General features: G+C 38.0%; 2 protein-coding genes across 2 annotated transcripts; one reads left to right on the top strand and one right to left on the bottom strand.

The window, feature by feature from the left end:
* Positions 1-1547: 1547 nt before the first annotated feature.
* Positions 1548-25069, top strand: LOC135078687 (uncharacterized). Its single transcript, XM_063973230.1, has 25 exons — positions 1548-1682; positions 1771-2013; positions 2164-2244; positions 2321-2454; positions 2809-2969; positions 3220-3342; positions 3466-3571; positions 3741-3887; positions 4090-4323; positions 14602-15130; positions 15212-15366; positions 15667-15827; positions 16263-16388; positions 16741-16837; positions 17852-17998; positions 18650-18906; positions 19260-19360; positions 20644-20838; positions 21439-21492; positions 21779-21912; positions 22571-22731; positions 23242-23364; positions 23972-24077; positions 24278-24424; positions 24797-25069. Exons 2-25 carry the CDS (start codon positions 1863-1865, stop codon positions 25067-25069), a joined length of 3903 nt encoding a protein of 1300 aa, XP_063829300.1. The 5' UTR covers positions 1548-1682; positions 1771-1862.
* Positions 4371-9955, bottom strand: LOC135078945 (carboxypeptidase B-like). Its single transcript, XM_063973546.1, has 8 exons — positions 9780-9955; positions 6859-7056; positions 6382-6515; positions 6106-6266; positions 5765-5890; positions 5459-5564; positions 4941-5087; positions 4371-4771 (listed from the first exon to the last, which is right to left on the bottom strand). The coding sequence occupies exons 2-8, from the start codon at positions 7022-7024 to the stop codon at positions 4487-4489; spliced, it is 1125 nt and encodes a 374-aa protein (XP_063829616.1). The 5' UTR covers positions 7025-7056; positions 9780-9955; the 3' UTR covers positions 4371-4486.
* Positions 25070-25719: the final 650 nt, after the last annotated feature.

Below are 25719 nucleotides of genomic sequence, written 5' to 3'. Positions count from 1 at the left end.
GCCAAAATACTAAAAAAGGAAATTTTATGTAGCCGCTATAACATTCCTTTTTAGATGTTTTTTTATACTCGTAAGTGTTTAGTGTGTGTAATAGGGTTGTATAGTATTTATAATAAAAGTATTTGTGCCGCTCAACTGATATTATTATGTGTGCAGCATGTCACCAACAGTAGAAATTTTGTTGAGTTTAGGACTAGAAATGTTGTCGTGTAATTGTACTATAGGGATACTTACGCCCGTATTCACAAACATTACTATGAGGTCTCACAATGCGCGTGGACGCACAGGGTTACACACGCACCAATCACAGAGCTCTATTGAACGATGTGCGTTCGATTTGCTGCTTCACTTATGCAAGCATCGTTTGTGAATATGGGTGTTATTTATCAAAGATAGTAGTGCCCACGGCTTCGCGATTTTTGGTCAGTCGCAGAAAGATTTAACTTAAATAACTCATTATTTTAGTAGTTCCAGACCAGTGATAACTTTTTACTCTCAAACTTACAAACTGTAGCTCTTTATAGCCGAAACAAAAAATATGTTGGCTATATTTGAGGATTCTTTTTTTGCACCCCAAGTTGATACAGAGCTCAGACCAACTGAACTCTATTTTTATACGACGTTAAATATTGACTTTACAGTCTGCATAAAAGTTGACTTCTAACTCCGCTAGTCGCCATTTCTGGCATCGCTCGCCACGACTGAACTCGTCCAATTAAATCGGACACCGGTGTCGAAATCGTGGACGAATTTCTGTCCGGATTAGAAAACCGCGCGAAAACTCCGGACGCGTCGTGGTCGGACGAATTACGAGCCGTCACAATTGACTAGAGTCAGAGAACAGCAATACTTTACTATTGTGCATGTCTGGCTCGAAGGACCATGTTTTATTTTGAAGTGTAAAACTAAAAACTCACTATGTACTCGTAGCACAATCAATAATAATCATATTGAGCAGATTTCATGAAAGAAACCATACGTTGTTAGATTGTTTTAATAGGGAATAAAATTCAACAGATTGAACTTTTACGTACAGCAAAATCCGAATGCTTTATACAAGAACTGTTGACTCTTATTTTGCATAATTTACCTTATTTATAAACTTATTCATACTGTTTCCTACATCCATGATTCGTTTAGAATACGCCCCTAACTTTTATCCATGCGAGGACAGACGTAGTCTAATTGCGAACAAATGAGATTGATTGAAGGTGACCGCGACAGGAGTGCTCGTAATTTGACACTGAAAAAGCAAACAAAAGAAAGTACGGTTAGGGTTTAATATTATTTACGATTGGCTGGTTTTATATTTTTAATTAAGGGAAAACTAGACTTAATATAATGAAATAATATCTGATACCACACAGATGCTTATAGACACCGATGAGACTATAGATATTCGACTCAAAAACCATTTTCTTGACCAGAGATAATCTCTAATGAATTCAATCTCTTTCCTTCATTAACAACTTTTAAAATGACAAAAAATATTCTATATTATCTATGAAAGCTATTTTTGTCACTTGACATTACATCATTCACAACGGTCACATTTTTGAAATCAAACAAAATTTATCAGTGTAGCTATGTAAAATTTTAGTGTTTCTATAAGATTTAATAACAAAAACATCAAGTTTTAGTTGAATTCATCGTTGTTTTAGAGCAATAAATAAGCAATAAAGGTTTGGTACTTTCCAAAATCGATTTCTTCGCTAACTCAAATAATCTTTTCTTCCTAAAAAACATACTTTTTAACGATTTTTAATGCAGTTACAGACCGTGAGATAGGATGAGGATAAGGCAGATGCCCTTATCCAAGAAATAAGCGTCAAAATTATTGTGTACGTTTGCTGTCATTAGCCATGAGTGTGGTGGTAGACCCTGGCCCGCGGAAGGTCGGAAGCGTCTTACGGAAGAACTTTCTTCAAGTGGAAGAAGTTGAGGATGAGGATTTCCATCCGGAAGCCGATAAGACCGAAAGTGGCACGCAAACAAAATTTGGAAAAGGGAAAGGTAGCGATTTGTTTGCCTAACAATTTTTATTCAACACCTTTTCTCCTAATGTGAACTTTATTGCACCGTTTTGAGGCATAATAGCAGCATAATATGCTCATAGCACAATTATCATAACTAAGTTGTTGATAGCATTCTGTTTTATTGCAGGGAAATGCATTCCAAGCGGGATGATACAAAAATGTATAAAGCATATAATTATACCAAATCATAAACCGAAAAAACGAAAAAGTACGTATAAAAATCTTATCAACATTCATTAATTCATATATTTTTTGTTTTTGTTAATTTACATTTTCTGTTTTAGTCAAATTAATGGACTGGAAGAAATATCACAGACTGAACGTAATATACGCATTTCTAGATGAACTGGAGAGAGATTTTCCTGCAATTTGTACTGTATCTGTGATTGGGAAATCTGTTGAAGGACGCGATATCAAAGTAAAAACAATTTATTTATACTTTACACTTTCAAATTTTTGCTGACACTCGTATTTACCTTAAAAGTAAGTAATAAGAATGCGACCACACTATTTGTGGCTATTCCAGTGGAACTCACGTCGTCAAATAGCTCGTGCACAGTCCTATAAAAAAACTCCTACGAGTATAATATGCTTCCATGGTTGCTATAGAGTTAGTTGACCTCTCTTGTTCAGAGTTCCCAGATTATATTCCCATTAATGCACATTAATGAAAAAAGGGTGTGTATAAGAATAAAATCTTTACTTAATTTAATATCTCATAAAGTTCAAACTGAAACTCGAATCTTTCAAATGAAATGTGTATGCCCAACAGATGTTGAAAATTTCGAACAGCAACGCAAGCAACTGCGCGGTGTGGCTGGACGGGTCCATACACCCGCGCGAGTGGATCACCACCGCCGTCGTCACCTACATAGCCGACGTCATCGTCAAGAACTTCCCGAATTTATCCACCTCCATCACCAACAAAGACTGGTAAGGAAGCTGTGTACAGTCAATATAAAACTATACATTCATCATTCGTCTATAGAAGTAGGTATACTCCTGTACACAGACTTCCCCCGATACCCGCCATTTCACCATGTCTTCGGGCTTACGCATCGGCTGTCACCGGTTCTTTGATAGATATGACCTTTTTGCTTCTTCGCGTTTTTGATCTTCGACATTAGACAGTCGAACAGAAAATAAAGGTAATCAATAATTTTGATAAAAATTTAACTTGCAGGCACATAGTTCCTGTTCTGAACCCTGATGGGTATGAATATACTTATACCCACGACAGGATGTGGAGGAAGAACAGAGCCTGTTACGATGGAGAGTATGGCGTCGACCTCAATAGAAACTTCAGGTAAGGGGAGACGTTTGACAAAAAGTATTGAGAAATTCTGAGCTTTGATCCTAAACTCCATCTTGTGTGCTTCAATAAAGCTGGCTTCCTAAATGAAGTAAATTGCTTTTTTTCTTCAAACAGTTACGGATGGGGTAATAACGGTGATGAAGGTTCCTCAGAAGACCCGAACAATGTGTTCTACAGAGGACCAGCTCCCTTTTCGGAACCAGAAACCGCAGCCGTAAGGGTGAGAATCGTGTAACAACAACATTATCTTTTCCTGCATGCGATCACTTAGCTATTTCTTACAATAAACAATCCAAAAATCTTATTATTTGAATCTCTCTGAATCAGCAAAGTATACTGGTATTCATAACACTATGTCGTGAGTGGACTAACGGAAAGTTTTTTTCCAGGATACAATATTAGGGTCGACAACGCCATTCAAAGTTTTCCTGTCGTTCCACAGCTATTTCGAGCTTATAATATTTCCGTGGGGATTCAAAAAGGATCCATGTCCCCACTATTTGAGACTGCTCGAAGGCGGTGCGATTATGGCAAGAGTAAGTCATATTTTTATCTTTTGTATCTTCCAACTAAATACTGAATTAGACGTGTATAAATAAATAAGGGTCATGATTGACGGCGATTATTAGTGGCACCGATTATTGTTTGCATCCCCATTATTTACCTTTACATCTTTAATCAACTCATTAATTACAGTTATTGCTTCTATTAGTGGTTCAAAGCGTTGTTTTGTTCCAGGCAATCTACGACGCGACAGGAATGACTTACAAAGTCGGCAGCACAAAAGACATGACTTACTATGCATGCGGCACCAGTATAGATTGGAGTTACGCCATCGCCAAGATCCCCTACTCCTACATGATCGAACTGCGGAGCAAGAAGCATAAGTTCAAACTGCCAAGAGATAAAATTGCCGAGACGTGTCTGGAGATATGGAGTGCCGTCAAAAATTTCATGGAATACGTCGACCAAAAATAAACTGTGAGAATATTATAAAAGTGAAACTTAAGTTGTTATTGTAATGGTGTTGTAGGTATAAAGTTAAGTGACAATAAACAGTATTGTATTGATAAATCCTTTATTGACAATATCACCAACAATATACACGTTCTAAAAACATTCATAAACAATAGCATTACATAGTTGATTTCCTTTTAGATATAACAGCATGATTTAAACACTTTTTTGTGTCGACGAATTGTGCTAAAGCCTTTATGCCGTTGAGTACTTCTCTACAGCAGTCTAGTATTTGTTCTTTGGGTAGTAGAAATCTGTGTTCTTTACTTCTCAACTCGACGAGGTATGAAAATGGTATACGAGCTACACCATAGCTCCAGTCTATGCTTGTTCCACACGCGTAATACATGAGGTCTTTGAAATTGCCAACTTTATACATGCGACCGTTTGTTTCATAAATTGCCTGCAAATAACAAAATAAGTTATTATGATAAATAATACTAATACATCGTAGATACCATTTTAAAACTCGAGGTACTCATTTCCATTGGCTCTGCTCAGAAGGATACTCTTAATTTTTAATACTATTGCCCCGCACTCTTTAAAGATAAAACTAAATGAGTTTTATTTACCTTTGCCATGATAGTGCCACCTTCTAGCAAAGTGACGTAGTCCATACAAGGATCAGCTGTGTAGCACCAAGGAAACGATATCACTTCACTATAAGAATGAAATGTTAAGAAAATCTTGAATGGGGTCCCCGAGTATAATATTAAATCCTGCAAATATTCAAAACATCAGGCAATTATAAATAAATAAATAATAAATAAATAAATATCCTTGGACATTTTACACTGCGCTTCTAGTCCCAAACTAAGCAAAGCTTGTACTATGGGTACTAGACAACGGATACAAACATACTTAAATACTTTTTTTTTTTTTTTTTTGTAAATACATACATATTATACATAGAAAACACCCAGTCCAATACAAACAAATATGTTCATGCACACAAATGTTTGTACTGTGTGGGAATCGAACCCGCAACCTCCGGAATAGTAGTCCGTTTCGAACCACTACACCAAACGGCCGACATAATTGGTTAGCAGATAATATCTTATCAAGAATTTTCTAGAGTTAAGGAACAAACTTTGACAGCAGCAGATTCTGGCTCCGAAAAAGGTTCTGTTCCACGATAATTTATATGGTACGGGTCCCCTGATGAACATTCACCGGCTCCCCGTCCCCAGAAATGTCTGAAACAAAACAAACAATAAAACGATTCTGAAAAATAAATGAAAAAGTCTCTATCCATGTTTATTCAGATCAGGCGTGGAAACACGCCTAAGCTTCTTCAGAATCAATATGTATATGTATGTCTAGGACAGAATCTACTTTGACATTTAAGTACTTTTACATTGAAATACTTGAAATAATAGATAGATCAAAATCTTACGAAAAGTTTCTGTTTAGATCGACTCCAGTAATATTATTGCCTACTCGAGCTCTGTTTTTGCGCCACATTCGATCAAGAATGTGAGTGTGATGGTAGCCATCTGGGTTGACAATTGGAACAAAGTACCTAAAAGAAAAGATGTACAATTAGGAATTATTCTGAATGTCTGACTGAAGAAGACACTACAGTGTGTTTCAGGGAGGAAGGTGCTCAGATAGATTCGAACTGACGTAAAAGACTGGGAGATAGATGACGACACTAGTGAACCTAGTAGCGATAGTGGGAGAGGCTCCTCCCCAAGGAAAAAAAACGTACAAAAAGAATATAAAGAGTAATATTACCAATCTTTATTCGTTATGCTTCCAGGGAGTTCATCAAAGTTTCTAGCAATGTGGTCTGCTATGTAAGTGACCACTGATGTACTGATCCACTCCCGTGAATGTATGGCACCATCTAGCCAAACAGCCGTGTTGCTTGCGTCACTATTTGAAATTTTAAGCATCTGAAAAAGGCCAAAAAATATACAGCCATGGAACTACTAAGCAGCTACAACTAAAATATGAAAATGAAACAAAATTACTTATAGAAATCATGTTATGTAAGCTGCTGTTTCTTACCTTTATATCTCTGCCTTCTACAGATTTTCCTATACAACTAACAGTACACGTTGAAGGAAACTGTACTTCTAAGAAATCCATAAAATTGTATATGACATGCAAGGGATAAAAGTCTTTCCAATCCATAGCTCTTTCTGAAATTATTATTTTCATATTATTTCATGTTCTAGTTCTTCACACAAACTTTAATTTTAAAAAAAGTTTTGTTTCCCAGAATATCAGAGTTTATTATTGGGCACAAACTTGTTACAAAGCGAAGCTACACAATTCATATTATCACCAAAATACAGAGCAACAAGCAGTGAGTAATCTATTTTGAAACCAAAACAACTTCAGACCGTTCAAGATTGTTATTTCTCTTAGTTAGTATTCGTTTTTCCTCTCTACTGAATGAACTGTTTAGAGTGGGATTATTTTAATATTTATACAATAACATATTATGGCATAACAAAACATGTTATCAATTTAAAATCATACTTATGGGTGACCTAGGCCTCTGAATTATGCCCATAGGGCTCCGAGCCCTATGAGGGGAATGGCTGACGACGGCCGTGTCGTTCACCGTGACCTCGTAGTAGATCTCCCTCTCTCGAAGGAGCTTCTCCACCTGCATGATCCTCTGGGCTTCCACCATCACGTCCATGTTCGAGTTGTACTCTTTGCAGATGCTTACCGCTGGAAGAAGACAGGAATATCGAATATTTCTATTCTTAAACATATTGTTCCAAGAATCGATGTTGACCTTAAGCTAGTAAGGGTCTGTAGGGCAGCGAAGTTGTTGTAGGTGTTGATGATTGAAAGGCCGTGGTTTCACTAATTAAGTTTATTGCCAGGTCTGCACAGTTTAATACACACAATCACAAGTGTAATGGCCGGAGTACGAGACGCTACTGGGCGCGAAAGGCGCTCAAAATACATACGTCACAAGATCGAACGAATGAAGGAATGAATGAGTTTTAGTGTTGGAACCCAACATGCTCCACCTCTACAAAAGGAGAGAACTCTTATTTATAAGCAAGTTACAATTACCAATAACAGCGAGCTATAATACATAAAAAAGGAACTGTGACGCATGTATAGACTTACATAAGATATTAATTTTCATATGAAAGGTGAATACATTTTTACTTATACAAAGCTTAGTTACTACTCAATGAACAACGATGTCCAAAGGATAAACACAAAAAAAGGAATACAAAGCTACAAGGCAACCTATTTGTCACTATGTTACCTAGTTAGTACTTAACATTAACTTATAATTAATTATTATCATCCATAGGTAGAACATATACAGATATTACGAATAATATTTAACATTACTTAAAATTAATTATTATCATCTATAGGTAGGATACAGACTTTACGAATAGAGCGCACATGGCTTTTTCTATTAGACCTTATTACTTCTACCGCTCTTACGCGGCCATCATGACCAGGAAAAATCTTAGTAACTCTAGCCATGGGCCAAGACATTACAGGTATATTATCCTCTTTCAAAAATGTAGGGCAGCGAAGTTGTTGTAGGTGTTGATTGAAAGGTCGTGGTTTCACTAATTAAGTTTATTGCCAGGTCTGCACAGTTTAATACACACAATCACAAGTGTAATGGCCGGAGTACGAAACGCTACTGGGCGCGAAAGGCGCTCAAAATACATACGTCACAAGATCGAACGAATGAAGGAATGAATGAGTTTTAGTGTTGGAACCCAACATGCTCCACCTCTACAAAAGGAGAGAACTCTTATTTATAAGCAAGTTACAATTACCAATAACAGCGAGCTATAATACATAAAAAAGGAACTGTGACGCATGTATAGACTTACATAAGATATTAATTTTCATATGAAAGGTGAATACATTTTTACTTATACAAAGCTTAGTTACTACTCAATGAACAACGATGTCCAAAGGATAAACACAAAAAAAGGAATACAAAGCTACAAGGCAACCTATTTGTCACTATGTTACCTAGTTAGTACTTAACATTAACTTATAATTAATTATTATCATCCATAGGTAGAACATATACAGATATTACGAATAATATTTAACATTACTTAAAATTAATTATTATCATCTATAGGTAGGATACAGACTTTACGAATAGAGCGCACATGGCTTTTTCTATTAGACCTTATTACTTCTACCGCTCTTACGCGGCCATCATGACCAGGAAAAATCTTAGTAACTCTAGCCATGGGCCAAGACATTACAGGTATATTATCCTCTTTCAAAATTACAATTGTGCCTACCTTTACATTGGGTAAAACATCTAGCCATTTAGGCCTATTTTGCAAACTATTAAGATATTGCTTGTACCACATTTTCCAAAATGATTGTTTAATTTGATTACATAGCTGCCAAAATTTAAGTCTGTTGGAAGGAATATTTATTACATCATTTTCAGGGTACATTGTTAGTGAATTTCCTATTAAAAAATGTCCCGGTGTCAAGTAACTAAAATCATTTACATCTGATGACAATGGAATAAGTGGTCTTGAATTCAATATACATTCAATTTCAATTAAGATTGTATTTATCTGTTCATAAGTTAACAATTGTGATTGTAACACTCTTTTTAAGTGGTATTTAGTGCTCTTCACTGCAGCCTCTGCAAGTCCCGCAAATGTAGGCGAGTAGGCCGGAACAAAATGAAAGTTTATGCCTTGATTGGCAGCAAATTGACATACTTTATTTTGGTGACTACCAGATGCCTGCAGTGAATAGAGCTCAGCTAATTGGTTCCGTGCGCCTTTAAAGGTGCTAGCATTGTCAGAGTAGATTTCCCTGGGCAATCCTCTTCTAGAGATAAGTCGTTTGAGGCACGCTAGATAGGTTTCTGTGGTAAGGTCTGATGCGAGTTCAAGATGAACCGCTTTTGTAGCAAAGCATACAAATACGCAGATATAGCCTTTACCCACCAGGGAGCGTCTCACGCGCGAAAGTTTTACAGGGTCTTGAAATCTATTATAAATAAGTGTTGTTACGCCCACTTGCTATTATAAGAATAAACAAGGTCGTATTGGGAACAGGCAAATTCCACTACCAAAATAAGGTCACCGTTATCTGACAGTCTGCCGCAAGTTTTAATTTCGGGTTCGAATCCAGCTAGGGACTTCAAAGATAATTTTTACTGAAGTCCGACGTTTTGTCACAACATTAATTCAGCCATAGGATATCCACTGCTGAACGTAGGCCTCCCCAATGATTTCCACAATGGCCGGTTGGTGGCGGCCTACAACCAGCGCCTTCCTGCTACCTTTGTGAGGTCGTTTGTCACTGATCCTCTAAAAACGGTATCTAATTACCAACTTCCAGTGTGACCAGTATGATCAGTGTCCCAGTCTCCTAGCCAAGTACTGAGAAATTGGCCATTCAGTTTAAGAAAAAGCACCTACCGCCTTTTGCGTCTAAGCTTCTTAGAAAAATCTTTTGACCTTCTTTTAAACACTTCACATCCCATATTTGATATTTTGCTTCTTTCCGTGCCACTTTGATTAATTGCACTAAGATTTAGGAACAAAGGCTTTTGCGAAATTAATTACCTACCCTTAAATTTTGACTTAGTCTGACATTTTAATAAGCAGTCATCGAGATGACGTGACGTAATAGAGTTCGGGATAGAGCTCAAATGAAGTGAATGATTTATTTTAAAACGATTATAAACTTATAATTTTTAGTTGAGTCTGTCAAAATACACACAGCATCAAAACCATGGACCTATCAAAACAAATTGAAACGGCATTTTATTTTTATCGAAACATCGTACTACCTTAGTCTTACAAGCATGAATCCATTATTGCGTTCGAATATAGTAACGGGTCTACTAAAGTCCATAAGGTATTTTACCCAATATTGCATTTGAATATAGTAGAGCTGTCAAAGGGCATAATGCCAAATAACCTCAGCTCTACAATGAAGAAAGCGAGCAATCCGTTAATCTGCTTGTTGCAGCTGCTCTCACAATGGCCTCGTAATCAAGACGGGTCGCGCCGCGCCGCGCCGGAGCGCCTCGCTCGATAATTAGATGTAATCAGATATTTTCAGTAAACGCCTCGACGACGACCGCCCGACCCTCTGCACTCCCCTATAATGAGACGGAGACACTACTACTGATTCTCATTTTCGGTTTCAAATATTTTTAGTGAAAAATGTATGAGCCTTGTAATTCTAGCTATTTTTGTGATGTCACTTTGAACAAGTAACATCGTTGGTACAGTGTATAGCTGTAAAATCCATCCATAAAGTGCCATGTATAGTAATTATTACATTAAACGTATTGAAGTGATCTCGAACTGAAATTGTTAACTTGTATGCCTAATCAATGCGCTAAAGTGTTCAAAGGTATATTTTGTTGAAGGCCAGGATCAACTCAGAGGCAAGATCACCCAAGAAGATTTTCTTCTTCTTCGTCGCTACACTCTTGCCAGAGTGGTCGTGGTCGTCACACCAGGTCCGGTGGCAAGTCTCACAATCCGTCGCCATTCCTCCCGCACTGTAGCCTTTCTTGTGCACTCGTGGAGTGGACCATTGAGTGCGGTTTTGATCTGGTCAGTCCAGCGCATGGGCGACCTGCCGCGCGCTCTTGTGCCCTCAACCTTCCCCTGCACGACAAGTCGTTCAACAGAAGCGACGTCTCCACGTGTTATATGGCCAAAGAAAGTGAGTATACGACTTTGGACGATGGAAGAAAGACGCTGTTTGACATCAAGCTCTTGGATGATCGAGACGTTGGTTCGGAACTCTGTCCAGGTTATGCCAAGCATCCTTCTCCAGCACCACATCTCTAGAACGTCTATCTTCTTCTTCTCACTTTCTCTCAGAGTCCACGTCTCAGCACCGTAAAGAAATATGGGAAACACTAATGCCCTGACAAGTCGCATTTTGGTGGCCTTTGTGATGTTTCTGTTTCTCCATATTTTCCTGAGCCGGTCCATGGCGGACCTGGTAATAGCCATACGCCGCTTGATCTCATCCGCGCATCCACCACCGTTCGATATCAGTGCACCAAGGTAGACGTATGATTGGACGACGTCGCAGTTCGCAACTTTAGTGACCTCGGGCGAGTTATTGTTAGCTCGGTCGACAATCATTATCTTCGTCTTGCTGCGGTTAATCTTCAAACCGAAATCCAGGCTGACCTGTTCCATTTTGCTCAGTAGAAATTCCATATTCTCGATGCTAGTTGCAATAAGGGTGGTATCATCTGCATAGCGCAAGTTTGAGATTTTATGACCCCCAACAACGACTCCGTCCGACCAGTTTTCGAGTGCTATCCTCATAATGAGCTCTGTGTAGGTGTTAAACAGCAGTGGTGATAAGATGCAGCCCTGACGGACTCCAGCACTTGGATGAAAGTTATTCGACAATATGTCTTCCGTCCTTACCGAAGCCGTCCCTTCTTCATAAAGTTTTCTGAGAAGGTGAACAAGGTGTTTAGGTGTTCCCATAGCCAACAGAGTCTCCCAAAGTACTGGCCACTTTACTGAGTCGAATGCCTTTGAGAAATCAACAAAGCAGATATAGGTTGGCTTGTTGAACTCCCTGGCCTTTTCAATAATCTGGCGCACGTTTAGGATCTGCTCACGGGTACCCTTACCCCTCACAAAACCAGCTTGCTCAGGAGCAATTTCCTTCGACAGGTATGACTTCAGCCTCTCGTTCAGAATATGCAGTAAAATTTTACTTGCATGTGAAATTAGAGCAATCAAGCGGTAATTATTGCATATTTTAGTGGAGCCCTTTTTATGTAGAGGAACAAAGACAGTGTGAGTCCATTCTTGGGGCCAAGTTCCTGTCTCCCAAACTCTATTACACAGGGTATGAAAAATATCGACACCATACTCCCCCGATGCCTTGATGGTTTCAATTGGTATGGCATCTCTTCCGGTGGCTTTCCCGCTTTTTAGGCGTCTGATAGCGGCTCGCACTTCATCCTTTAGTATAAACGGCTCTTTTTCTTCATTCCTGGGCATTGTCGAGTGAAAGTTATGAGCTTCAGGATCCTCAAATAATGACTGGCAGTAGTTTTTCCAGGTTTCAGAAATAGCACCTATCTCGGTCAAAAGTACGCCTTGTGAGTTTTCTATAGACCATGTTTTGGAGGTAAAGGTTTTGGTGATGTACTTTATTTTCTTGTGCAGGTCGCTTGTTTCATGTCTATCTGCGTGAGCCTCGACTTCTGCACACAGCTTCCGTAGGTGGTAATTACGAAGAAGAAGAAGAAGATTTTGGGCAGTGCTAATATGTTCTATACCTACTTCTAATGAGCTTTTAATCAAGGATAATAAATAAAGTCAATATTGGGGCGTATTTTCGTGCCCTGAAAATGGCCTACATACATACTAATAAACTGGGTCTGCCTTCAGGTCAAAGTGAAAGTAACCTGAACGCAGACCCCATCTAGTGAGTGGATAATACCTATTGTGTATTTGCTATGTGGACACATGGCCTGGTTAAAACAAAACAGCGAACAGCAAGTCGCTATGATTTAAAAAATATACAAATTCTTTATTAATATGTACCTACTTTGACCTGACCTACCTGACCTACGTGACCAGACCGCGGGTAGTAAATGCCGCTAAAATAATAAAACATTTTCGATTAAAAGTTTCAATATCACTTTTTTATGCAGGACAAGGCAGGTATTTGACCGCAATCGCACATCGTGTTAAGTAAAAATGCAGTCTAGGATGGTACATAGCCCTACTGTAAGTGCCTATTCACTCTCACCTTGAAAAGACAGCATCAGGCAGCAAATTCCAGTCCCTAGCTGTTCGCATTATAAAAGAGTCATCGAAACGCTTAGCCTAGGCGCAGACCATCGATTTTTCGTCGGCCGATAGTTCAGTCGGACAGTTGATCAGTATGGGCATGTATGGAAGTACGCACATTACACCGATTCGATTTGGCCGATTCTTCATAAATTTAAAATCGGGCTCAACTATCGGCCAACTAAAAATCGGTGGTCTGCGCCTAGTCTTAGTGCGAGCTGGTGGGATGTCGATGTTATAATCTCGCAATTTGATCTCGAACCGTTCTCACTTCTTTCTCGTTTCTGTCAAAAGTACCACTAGTAGGGGCGATCACTTGGTAACCCGCTAACCAGTCTGGGACCCCAAACGTCTCCACCACCCACTCGGTCTTACGCGTTTATCTTTTTAATTGCGCGCCCGGCTTGTTACTCGCTTGTTAGATTTATCACTCGGATTGATCCCGCCTTTTGACGTGCCGTTTTTTTAAATTGGTCGGGGAAGAGGAAAATAGTAATGAAAAAAGCTTTTCGTACGGTTGTCAATTATCAACAGCGTGAGGTTTTGATCGCTCTGTGTGGGTGCGAGTGTGTAGATTTAAACGAAAGCTTTTTAGGGTTATCTATACTCGTATCTACACTGCTATTATAATATTTTCGATTTCAGATTAGAGTTCTTTTGCTTAGCTTACATTTTTGAGAATTGAAACTCCGAATCGCAAGCGAAGCTAAGTATTAAAAAAAGTGTGTCTTCTTCAGACACAAGAAATTTTTTTCTGACCACTAAACTTAGTCTGGTGTTTTAATACCCTTTTTATTATAGCCTCTATTTAAAGTAAGCAGGGAAGTTTCCATTTGACAATTAGTAGCTCACAGGTCGAGGGTGGGGGCTGTGGGGTGGGGGCTTTGTTTTTCATTAGTCGCTTATGGGGCGTCGCAGCACTTAACTGTCGTCTCCGCGTCCGATGTGAGAACTATTTAACAACGCCTTTTGAGATAACGCCATATTCAATGGGTTTCATTTTATTAGGATTATAATGGGTTTTGATGATGTCTATTTTGACAAATTGCATTATAAATTCTATTCTTTCTTTTTCCCTAAGTTTGTTAGGAAGTAAAATTATGAGCAAGTTTTACCACGGCAGTACCAGCCGTACTGAATAAATTAGTGAATTGAGTTGAGAATCGATTAAACATTTCTCAAAAGGCACAATCGTTTATTAGATTACCGTTGGATTACCGTACGGTATTCTCTGTGGTTGTTTCTGTAGAGTGCCTTGTCTTTGGTTGTAATTTTGGCAATGCGATAATGTCATTTCTTGTCACACACCAAAATAAAAGCATGTCATTGATAAAATAGAAAATACAGCAAAATAAACCCAATAAAATGAATTTACTTCTTATTCTATTTAGTTGACCCAAGATTTTCTATCGCTGCCATGTAACATACAACAAGAAAAAAACATTAGTTACCTACTAAACTAAAAACACAGGACTCCACACACCATATTTTAAACAATTTTAAAATGGATAAATTAGGTCATACTTGTCACCTTTCTTGCATGAACCCCAACCATCATTTCTCCAAACGTGGTCAGATTACTTACTACAACCCTGACGATTCCGCTTACAACTCTGAAGGTACCCAAAATGACAGCGACCCTCCAAGATCCAGTGAAAGTTACCACAAACACAAGAACAAATATGAAGAAACCATCAAATTACTGCTCGAACGGTACGACGATAGCGTGCCAGAATCCACTGGTGCTTACAGCAACTACTATAAAAATATGCTCCAGCAAACACCATCTTCTAAATTGAAGGCCCACGTAAAACTGAGTAAGATGATTCACATATTGGAAAGTGACGACAGCAACCATATAGTTCTGGAAAGCAGGAGCAGTCCTACCACCTTTTGCACCGAACATCATTACGATAGTGATGAACCTGTTATAATTAAAACTCCTACGCCTATAAAAGCCAGTATCACCGAAGAAAGTAAGCAAAATAGTTTAATACCTAACAAAATCTTTCTAGGAACTAAGCCTACTTTTCAAAATGTTCTTAACTTTATTTTAGAAGATGAAAAGACATCTCAACCACCTCGAATGGATTGGAACGACTACCACACTCTGGATGTCATACATGGATTTATGGATGACCTTGAGTATGACTATCCTTCAATATGCACTGCTGGAGCTATTGGGAAATCACTCGAGGGAAGAGATCTAAAGGTATCACAGAACACATTATGGTTAGAAAATCTTGAACACCTACAAAACTATTCATGAAGCCTTTTTGAAGGGTTTTTATTGGCGGTCAAGTTGTAGATCCTGGCTACACAGGAGTTGCAGCGGTGGGAAAGAGAGGTGGGAATAGTCCCATATTTATGAAGCCTGTAGCAGATTAATAACGGCCCACACGATAGTAGAGAAATGCAATAATTTTGATCAACTTCTAGAGACCATTGTGGTTATACATTAAAGGAGTATTATAATACTTATGTTTCCTTTCCTTGGTTTATAAAATCACAGATACTCAAGATATCGAACAGTGACACGACCAACGCGTGCGTGTGGATAGACGCGGGCATACATGCGCGGGAGTGGATCGCCCCAGCCGTTGCCACTTACATCGCCAACCATATTGCGACTAACTTCAATACAATGCCTAACAGCGTTACTAACAAAGACTGGTAAGTATGACCAAATAAATAAGACCAAGCTTTGAAAAAATTTAAATACATTGCTGGTAGGTACTTAGACTTTTTCAAGTTTACAACTGGAATCTCATCATCATCATTTCAGCCATAGAACGTCCACTGCTGAACGAACATAGGCCTCCCTCAATGATTTCCACAATGGCCGGTCGGCACAAGTGGCGGCCTGCATCCAGCGCCTTCTCGCTACCTTTATGAGGTCATCGGTGGACGTCCTACGCTGCGCTTTCCGGTACGTGGCCTCCACTCTAGAACCTTGCTGCCCCATCGGCCGTCAGTTCTGCGTACTAATATGCCCTGCCCAGTGCCCATTGCCACTTTAACTAACTGGAATCTATAAGGATTTAAAGAAAATTGAGCTCTATTTCATTAATGGTTCAAGATCAATTTGTTTAATGGTTATGTTTCTAGGTATTTTCTTCCAGTAGTAAATCCAGATGGCTACGTATACAGTCACACTGTGAACCGTTTGTGGCGAAAAAACAGAGCCTGGCATGCTGGGGAGTGTGTGGGAGTCGATTTGAACCGAAATTTTAGGTCTGTAATATTTTAGTTAACCTATTTGTTTAACCTGTTTAGCCTTTTATACGACAGTGGGAACATAGTTCCCATCATATTTTGAACTTTATTCCATTGTCTTAAGCTAATGAAAAATTTGGACTCGTTATGCCTGTTAAAGGCTTTTGAGACACTAAACTACATTTTCTGAAACCTTTGAATGCTTTCTTTTTACACATTTTTTTTCATGTTACTGATCCAAATTCAATGGTTGGCATAATGCACCGAAAAGGCTACATCTATTAATTTAGAGTAAACAAACAGTTCGTCTGTAATGCAAATAGGTATAATGAAGTGGTATTTTAATTATTATGAAGTAATATCAATTCAGCTTCGGTTGGGGTGGAAAGGGCTCGTCGGGAAACCCAGCGAACGCTTTCTACAGAGGACCAGAGGCGTTTTCCGAGCCGGAGTCAAGTGCTATGAGGGTAAAAACCATTTTAAGTATCTATTCTCAGCTTGTGAAAAAATAATGTCTGACAATAATCCTAGGAGGAGGCCTTTGTCCAGCAGTGGACGTCTTTCGGCTGAAACGTCTTGAAAGACTAAAAGACCTGAAAGTGTTACGTCTAGTTTTAATACCTAGACGTAATACTTTTAGGTGTTTCATTCATTCTGAAAACAAACGTACTAGGTACCTATATCTAAACAGAAATAATGTTCAAATTCACTATTATTCATAGCTATCCATTAAGTGAATAAAAAATCCACCAATAGATGGCGTTGCCAGTATATTAGTTCGCGATAGGTCATTGCATCTTTTTTCACTAAGCTCAGCTCAGTCAATAGACTTGACCCGTCTTTATCCCAGTGCAGTGGAATCCAAGTTTTTTGTCTACTGTAAAGATATTTAAAGCTGTATCTTTTGTAAAGATTGTGATTTCGAATGATCAACAACACGTGCGACGCAATCATTTAGCAGTAGATAATGCCTGATGCCGCGATCGTGCCGTCAGCGGCGCGCGCCCAGATTAAAGTTCAAACAGGATTTAGTCGTAAATCAATTCAATGCAACGGTTTACATTATTCTGTTACATTATATTAATTCCCTATTAGGGTTCATTGGGCTGGGAATTAACAAATTTGCCCGTTAAGCTCTGATTTATTTACTTGATTTATTCAGTTGAATCTTTGTGTAAAAGTAATGACTCGGATAATGTTGCTGTTAAAAAGCTGAATGAGCCCCGAATTTATTTTTGACAACAAGTAACTTTGGTTACTAAATCTAGTATAAAGTTTCCTAAGAGAAGTTATGATTCAAAGTCACTGGTTCGATTCCCGCAAGGACCACATGAACTTGGATTACATTTAAAGATACTCCTACGAGTATAGGACTAGAAACTAAGTCTAACTTAACAACAGAGTATAGAGAGTAAAATAAACTTTTCACGGAACCTCTACGTGCCAATATTTCACACTTGACCAAATCCTTGTCATTGCAGGACATGTTGATAAATACGGGAATATCGTTCAAAGTGTACATCACTCTACACAGCTACGGCCAGGTGATCATATTCCCGTTCGCCTTCAAGGAAGACCTGTGCCCGGACTATGTGAGGCTGCTGGAAGGAGCTACGGTCATGTCGAAGGTGAATGACTTCATCAATATTACCGATATATCAATATAAGCAAATACTTAGGTGCATCTTTGTTGTCATTAACAAATTACCGATAAAAGATTATCTTTTAAACGTAACGGAAGAACACTAATCACCTACATTTTTAAGCAATGAGCTTCTGAGTCATTCTTGTTGCAGACAGATTTTAAGGCTGGGTTGCACCATCTTACTTTTACTTTAACAAACGTCAAAAATCTGTCAAACTCCATACAAAAATCACCGGTTATCGTTATAGTCACGGTTAAAGTTAGGTGGTGCAACTCAGCCTAAGTACCTATGACAAAATTTCTAGGGCACACGACAAAAATATAGAATTATTTAGATACATATATAACATCATTACATAATATTTTTAGTTAATTACACGTAAAATCTTGCAGAGGAATCTTTTATATTACAGTTTATGAAAAAAAAATGCAACCTAAACAATAACCCTAACCTATTGCAGTTTATGCAAATGACTGATATAAAATTTATTATTATTAATAAAACAGTTAACGTTTACTCACTTTTTGATTTAGATACTCTTTGCACACATTTTGCTTACACACGTTTTAACAAAAGAGATAAATATGCAGAATCTTGATGTTCTATGACTTTCCGTTTACCTTTTTCCCACAGGCTATCTACGAAGCCAGCGGCAATACTTACAAGGTGGGGATATCCAGAGATGTAATGTATGGTGCAGCCGGTACCAGTAATGATTGGAGCTACGGTGAAGCCGGCATACCCTTCTGCTACCTCATAGAGCTGAGGAGTAGGAAGCACAAGTTCAAGCTGCCTAAGGAAGAAATAGAAGAAACTGGGAACGAGATCTTGAACTGTGTGAAGGCGCTTATGGAGTTTGTGGACAAGCACCCGGTAGATAAATTGAAGAAGTGAAGTGTAAGGTAGGTAAACGGTGTTAAAATAATGTAAAGTAAAATTCCAAAAACGAATATTAAAGTAATTAATGGTATTGTGATGAGAAAAAAAATGATGAAAACCTAGGATTAATACGTTATTGTGTTTTTCCTCCATTTTTTCTTCTCTTGAAAAAGTCTCGATCGTAGTTGCGACCAAAATGCTTAAAAAATGTAATGAAACCTCAAATTATTTTAAGTGTTTAATTTGTCAGTTGACATTATCATTGTCATTTGAAAAATGTCCTGCCGTCAAATCATTCAAAATTGCAAAAGTAAACAATCAGCATTTTAAAATTTAATTCTTTTCGTTACCAGTGAAACAAAATTATCAAAGTGGCACCAATCAGTGATAAAACCCAAGTATGGGAGGTAAAATTTGTTAGGGAGGGGCAAAGATATTTCGTCAAGTCTCTGGACACAGTGGGCGGTAATTTTGCATTCATTTAGTTAAAATAATTAGGTACAAATTAAAAATGATATGAAAGCAATCCTGGGGAAACTGATATCTCTCAATAATGCGGTCTTCCAGTGCCCCGAGGGGATTCTCAGAGGTATCATTTCGTAATGAAATTGATATTGATAACTGAAATAAAATCAAAATAATTTTGTCCATATCGCACTTCAAAATTCCTTTTTTTCCTGATCGGTTAATTGCTTTAAAAATCGATAAGCTTGTAGGGTTTGCAATCTCGCTGGTCTTCAATACCGCAAAAGCCACAATAAAAAACTTGTTTATAAACAAAACATGCCAGAACCTGAAGCTATGTTAATTATGTAATCGTTTGACGTCATTCTTCAAATATTATCATCTGATTCCAAAGGATATAACAATGAGGTAAAGTAGCCAAAGTTTGAAATGATATGCTACAGGCCTCATACTCACTGCTATAAGATTTTCGATCAGTTTTAGGGATCTAGCAACCTCAACAAATGTGGACATATCTGAAATGACTACTCAAACCAACGTAGATGTGTCTGAAATCACTACACAGACAAACGTGGACACTTCTCAGTTAGCCTCTCAAACTATGGTGGATATGTCAGGAGTAACTACCCAAACCAAAGTGGATTCATTTGATATGCCTACTCAAACTACAGCACCTAAATGACAAGAATAAAACTTACTTTACATCGCAAATGTCAAATCAAATAGCAAATCAGAGTTATCCAATGACGAAGAATATGGCTCCCAACATGTTAATGTTCTGACAAAACCACACTGATATTATCAGAAGAAATGCTATTCACGTTGATTGAACTAATATACGTAAGAACTATGCTGGCGATAATGCTGCTATTGATTTTTTCTAGCATTGAAGGTACATTCATTGTAACTTTAGTATCAAGTTAAAACAAAATTAAGATTACACGTGCTTTGGGTTTGCAATCCCGCACGTTATGAATGAATGACAAAACTGAAGGATTATAAAAGAAACATTCAGAAACTCGAAATAAAACTATCTGATTGTTCCGTGATTGATGATTGGTCTCGATGGCAAAGAATTGCGGTGTGATTTTTTTATCTACCTACAAAATAATTACCTCCAAAAACTTCAACGGAAGGTGCATCGCATGTAGTAAAAATGAAACAGCCGGTGAAAATTATAGACTAAACATGGCGCTAGCTTTTGCGGGATTGCAAACCTTACAAGCGTATTAATAAAAATCATATATTATTTAGGTTATTACTGAACATCACTTTAATTTCAGCATTAACGATCTGGAAAGAAGAACGCAGCACGATGGATATAATGGTGGAATCCTCCCGATCCTCACAAGTGGCTGGTATGCTCCACGAAAGAGAGATCCCCTTCTCCGTGGCCATTGGCGACGTGGGTCTGATGATGGAGAGGGAACAGGGCGGCTCATTTTCAAAGAATAACAGAAGAAACTCGGCAGAAAATCGTGAGTCTTTTGATTTTTCTTGCAAAACATTTTACCATTTTACCAGTTTTGTATTTTTGCGAAGTTCCGGGCTCTTCACTAGATGTGGTTCATATTTAAATTCAAAATGTTTATCCATAGCAAAAACTATTTCTATCCAATATTGTTCTTAAGTATTAACTAGCTTTCGCCCGCAACTTTAATACCTTGAGTCGTGCTATTTATTAAAATACATCGTTGTTGATATATTTATAGGTAAGATCATTAGTTTTAATACTTCTTATTTTGCTGTGTAGTTTTTCATGCAATAAGTGATTTATGTTATTTTTTCATTGTTATTTAACTACCATGCCTTTTAACATGAAACGCATACTGTAGAGTGATACATAAATGAATCACTCGTGACAATAAAATCAGTTTTATGGCATTACTACAATAATAAAAATTAAAAAAAAACGAATATGATGACTGTTAAAATCGTAACAGATAACTTTCTCTACATACAACAATTATAATTTCACTTCTTTTTTAATTCTTTTAAACTAAAATAGCTTTGTACTTTGAACGTTAAATAGGTGACACCTACCTATTATTTTGGCTAATTGCTCTAAACGATTGTAGGTAACAAGATAAGACGGCAATCCGTTACATTACCGCGAAAAAGATTTCACCCAGGTACTCATTTGAGATACTTATAATGACGCATTACAAATTACATATTCAAAAACACCAATTTAAGGCCACTTAAAAATTAATTGTATTGTATTCTCATAGGTGATTAAGTAATGCAGTTAAACTAATTAGCAAAGTAATTTCTATTAGTAGCTCAGATATAAAGCTCAGGGTGCGACTTACAATCATCACTTACATTTCGCGTTTACTCTCTAATAGACGTTATAAATATTAAATTATAGACTCCTCGTTCTGTGACTGCGTTAAAACAGTTCTGTTGCTATGTCAGGCAGAGGCATGGATTGGAAGAACTATCACCGATTGTATGCTATATACAACTTCATGGACAGCTTGGTTCTGGAATACCCGTACTTGTGTAGTGTGAGTGTTATCGGAAAGTCAGCTGAAGGCAGGGATATAAAGGTGAGTTTTATACCATTTTAAAGTAGAGCTTCTCGCTATGCATAAACTTAGTTTTTAAAAGTTATCTTACGAGGTCTATTTCTTGCTAATGTAACATCAATGTACCTAGTAAAAAAAACACGAATGAGGTCCTTTTGCTCTTGTAATGTAGACGTTTTAAAAAAATTATTCCCTGTATTGCGAGCTGAATTTGAGCATCATTTCCATCAAATAATTTTAGAGTCTTTTGCAGCACTCCAACCCTTTCTTATTTATCAAAGGGAAATAAAGGATTTGGCCTACACTTTTACTTAACTCATAACAAATATTTACCGATTTTCCTGTTATGTATTTGTTTCGTTCGTTCGTTCGTTTCAGCCAAATGACGTCCACTGCTGGACAAAGGCCTCCTCCAAGGTTTTCCACAATGCACGGTCCTGCGCTGCCCGCATCCAGGCTCTTCCCGCGACCTTTACGAGATCGTCGGTCCACCTAGTAGGAGGCCTGCCCACGCTACGTCTTCCAGCCCGTGGTCGCCACTCGAGTACTTTTCTGCCCCAACGGCCATCGTCTCTACGAGCTATGTGCCCCGCCCACTGCCACTTGGTTTTAGCAATTCTGCGAGCTGTGTCGGTCACTTTGGTTCTCCTGCGGATCTGTAGATTGTATGTATTTGTAGATGCTCAAAATATCGAACGGCAACCGGGACAACGCGGGCGTGTGGCTCGACGGGTCGATACATCCGCGGGAATGGATCAGCACAGCAGTGGTCACCTTCATAGCTGACCGGATCGTGAGGACCTTCAACGAGCAGCCGGAGAGCGTCACTAATAAGGACTGGTGAGTTTCTTCTTTCACACTTGACAGAAAGAGCGCGTCCCCCAACGTAGTCACCTAAAAGGAAAGATTGTACCTACTTTGTAACCAGCAAAAATGTTTATTGAACAAAATTACTTTTATCAATATACATACCTACATTCGCCTTTGCTTCTAAAGAAATTTAAAAGATAATATCCGTGAGAAAATGTGCTGACTTTTGCTCTTCAAGCAGCTTTGGAAAGTTGCCATGCAAAAATTTTAGTGAGCTACTGACAGAATTAAAAGACTTATGCCCGTTTTCACCATCAATCCCTAATTTTAAGTGACCCCTATGGTAACACATTACAGGAATTTTGTTTACATAGGGGGTCACTAAAAAATTAGGGATTGATAGTGAAAACGGGTATTAAATTATTTGTGACGTCACCCATTTAGGGCTTGTCATAGTTACCATGTCCTATTTCGAATTTCTACCTACTCCTACCTATAATTGTATATTTAGCATTTCTAATAACTTTCTGGTATTTCCAGGTATATCCTCCCAGTGATGAACCCAGACGGCTATGAATACACGCACACGCACGACCGCATGTGGCGGAAGAACCGCGCGCGCTACGGCGAGTGCGTCGGCGTCGATTTGAACAGGAATTTCAGGTATGAATTCAACTCTCATCAATTTCAAGTTTCAGGTTCAGATTTTTTAAGTATTTTTTTTTTAATTTATTGTCTCATAAAAGTTACATCGATTTTACTTAATACTAATCTGCCAAACTGCTTAACAGTTTGTCGGCAGTCGTTCTCGTGCTAACTGTTATAAGTGTAACTTATTGTACATATTAACTAAGTAATAATACACACATGCAAAATTGGTTCCTACTGTCTCCGGCACATCAGACCAGACACTTCCAGTGTCTAGCCTGGTGTGCCGGTCGCCTGCACTTTTCATAACAAATAATTTCAAGACACAACTTTTTTAACTCGTGGAACCATAAGCGGTCGCATGAAACCGCGGTAACAATTTGATTTCTATTATGTCTCGATTTGCTGAAAACTCTTGAATTTGCTGACAATCTTTATTTTTAGTAGCTTCAAAAAACATAATGTATCTGTGTCTACAAAGGCCTTTCGACCATTTTTCGACTGGTTTGGGATTACAATGTGCACTTTCCGTAGACCGATTCGTTGTGGTGGTCGACTTCATTGTATTGACAGCACATGTCAAACTATTGACTTTGAATTTATTTTGTTGTTTGTTCTTCAGTTACGGTTGGGGAGAGAAAGGAGAAGAAGGCTCTTCAGAAGATCCAGGGAATATATTCTACAGAGGCCCTAAACCTTTTTCGGAACCAGAAACTGTTGCAGTGAAGGTAATTTTTATTTTATTTCTTCTTTTATTATGTAGTGACACTCAAAGTGACCAAAAAGTTGACAACACAACCTTATTCTAATTGTAACAAAGACGTTACGCGAACTTTTTAGTTACTTTGGGTATCAATAACTATTTGACGCTGTACATTCCATCTAAATAGCGCAATGTGCAATACTTACGTGTATTTATTTCTTTCAGAAAGCGATCCTAGAGTCAGACACGACGTTCAAAGTGTTCCTGTCCTTCCATAGCTATGGTGAAGTGATAATTTTCCCATGGGGCTACACCGGAGACCCCTGTCCGGACTACGTCGAGATGCTTGAGGGTGGCACTGCCATGGCTAAGGTAAAGTATATTTTGTTTTAATCTATAAAATCGTTAAAAATTTACAAATGTTTTCAAATTATTTTGCAAAGGGTAGTTGACACAATAATTTACTAATAATCCTACTTCTTTGAAATAACAGTTAATTTTGCTCCAAAAACCCAATTTCTGTTTTATCAATAAATTATAATTATACAATTACATTTTCATAGCTTTGATGTCAATAACAGTCAATAAAATTAGCAAAGAAACAGCGTCCCTATACTATACAAAATCTACGAAGTAAAAGCTGCTGAACATAGGCCTCCCCCAATAACTTCCACAACATACAACAACCAGCATTATTGCAAACAAAAGGTCCACAATGTTCACCAAGGTTTTATTCTCTTTCAGGCAATCCACGACGCCAGTGGTCACACCTACAAAGTGGGCAGCACAAAAGACCTCATGTACTTCGCTTCTGGCACCAGTACAGATTGGAGCTACGCAGTCGCCAACATCCCCTACTCATATATGGTAGAGCTACGAGGGAAGAAGCACCGGTTCCTTCTGCCCAAGGAAGAGATCGTATCCACGGCTTCAGAGGTCTACAGCGGTGTCATGAGACTCATGGATTTTGTTGACAGACGGTGTAAAGGCGTTGGGAACTGTGTTTGCCCTAAATAGAGCCCTATAAACTAAATAAGATCAATTAATATTGTTAACTTTATACTCATGTGATAAGCTAACCTTAAGAACGCCATTGGTTTCACGTAAATGTAAAAGATCTAATTTGTACGTATGTCAATATTTCTATCTAACACGTCCTGTTAATATTAAGAGCAAAAAGTAAACAAAGCAAGATGAGGCGTAATTTTTACAATTGCGTTTTAAAATGTAATTTAAATTACGAAATACAATATTTAGCAAAATGTACGCTGTTTAACTTGGACCCACGTAAATAAAAGTGGAATGCAAAATCATTATTTACACAAATGAGTCGGGGCAGGTTGCCAGAACTGTAAATAAAATTTAAATTAATATAAAACAGCCTAGTGCTTACCGCAGCGTTATAGATGGTAATGACTTGGAACACAATATTTAGTTGCAACTTTGGGAATATGGGCACTTAGTATGTATTTATTGTGGAAATTGGCGCTTGTTTTTCTAGCTATTATTCGATAAGTGATCAACATTAATTTATTGATTTCATTTTAATATCATTGAAGATTCCGGGATAATTTATTAGTTCACAGACTATTGGTAAAAGCTGAACATTTCAATAGGTAAATGACTTACCAAATTGAGTTCCAGTCATCCGTGTCGTTCAATATTTA

This window comes from Ostrinia nubilalis, chromosome 15, assembly GCF_963855985.1.
Source record: "Ostrinia nubilalis chromosome 15, ilOstNubi1.1, whole genome shotgun sequence".
NCBI classification, from domain to species: Eukaryota; Metazoa; Arthropoda; class Insecta; order Lepidoptera; family Crambidae; genus Ostrinia; species Ostrinia nubilalis.
Note: the sequence above shows the minus strand (reverse complement) of the source record. Positions and strands in the feature narration are given on the sequence as shown.

What these genes read in the sequence shown, in the direction of transcription:
- LOC135078687 (XM_063973230.1), top strand. Translation starts at nt 1,863, where the DNA reads ATGAGTGTGGTGGTAGACCCTGGCCCGCGGAAGGTCGGAAGCGTCTTA. An exon ending in AGCCAGTATCACCGAAGAAA is followed by an intron (nt 15,131 to 15,211) that starts GTAAGCAAAATA and finishes ACTTTATTTTAG; the next exon opens with AAGATGAAAAGACATCTCAA. An exon ending in AGCGTTACTAACAAAGACTG is followed by an intron (nt 15,828 to 16,262) that starts GTAAGTATGACC and finishes TTATGTTTCTAG; the next exon opens with GTATTTTCTTCCAGTAGTAA.
- LOC135078945 (XM_063973546.1), bottom strand. Translation starts at nt 7,024, where the DNA reads ATGGACGTGATGGTGGAAGCCCAGAGGATCATGCAGGTGGAGAAGCTC. An exon ending in TAGAAGGCAGAGATATAAAG is followed by an intron (nt 6,267 to 6,381) that starts GTAAGAAACAGC and finishes GGCCTTTTTCAG; the next exon opens with ATGCTTAAAATTTCAAATAG. An exon ending in AGCATAACGAATAAAGATTG is followed by an intron (nt 5,891 to 6,105) that starts GTAATATTACTC and finishes CTTTTCTTTTAG; the next exon opens with GTACTTTGTTCCAATTGTCA.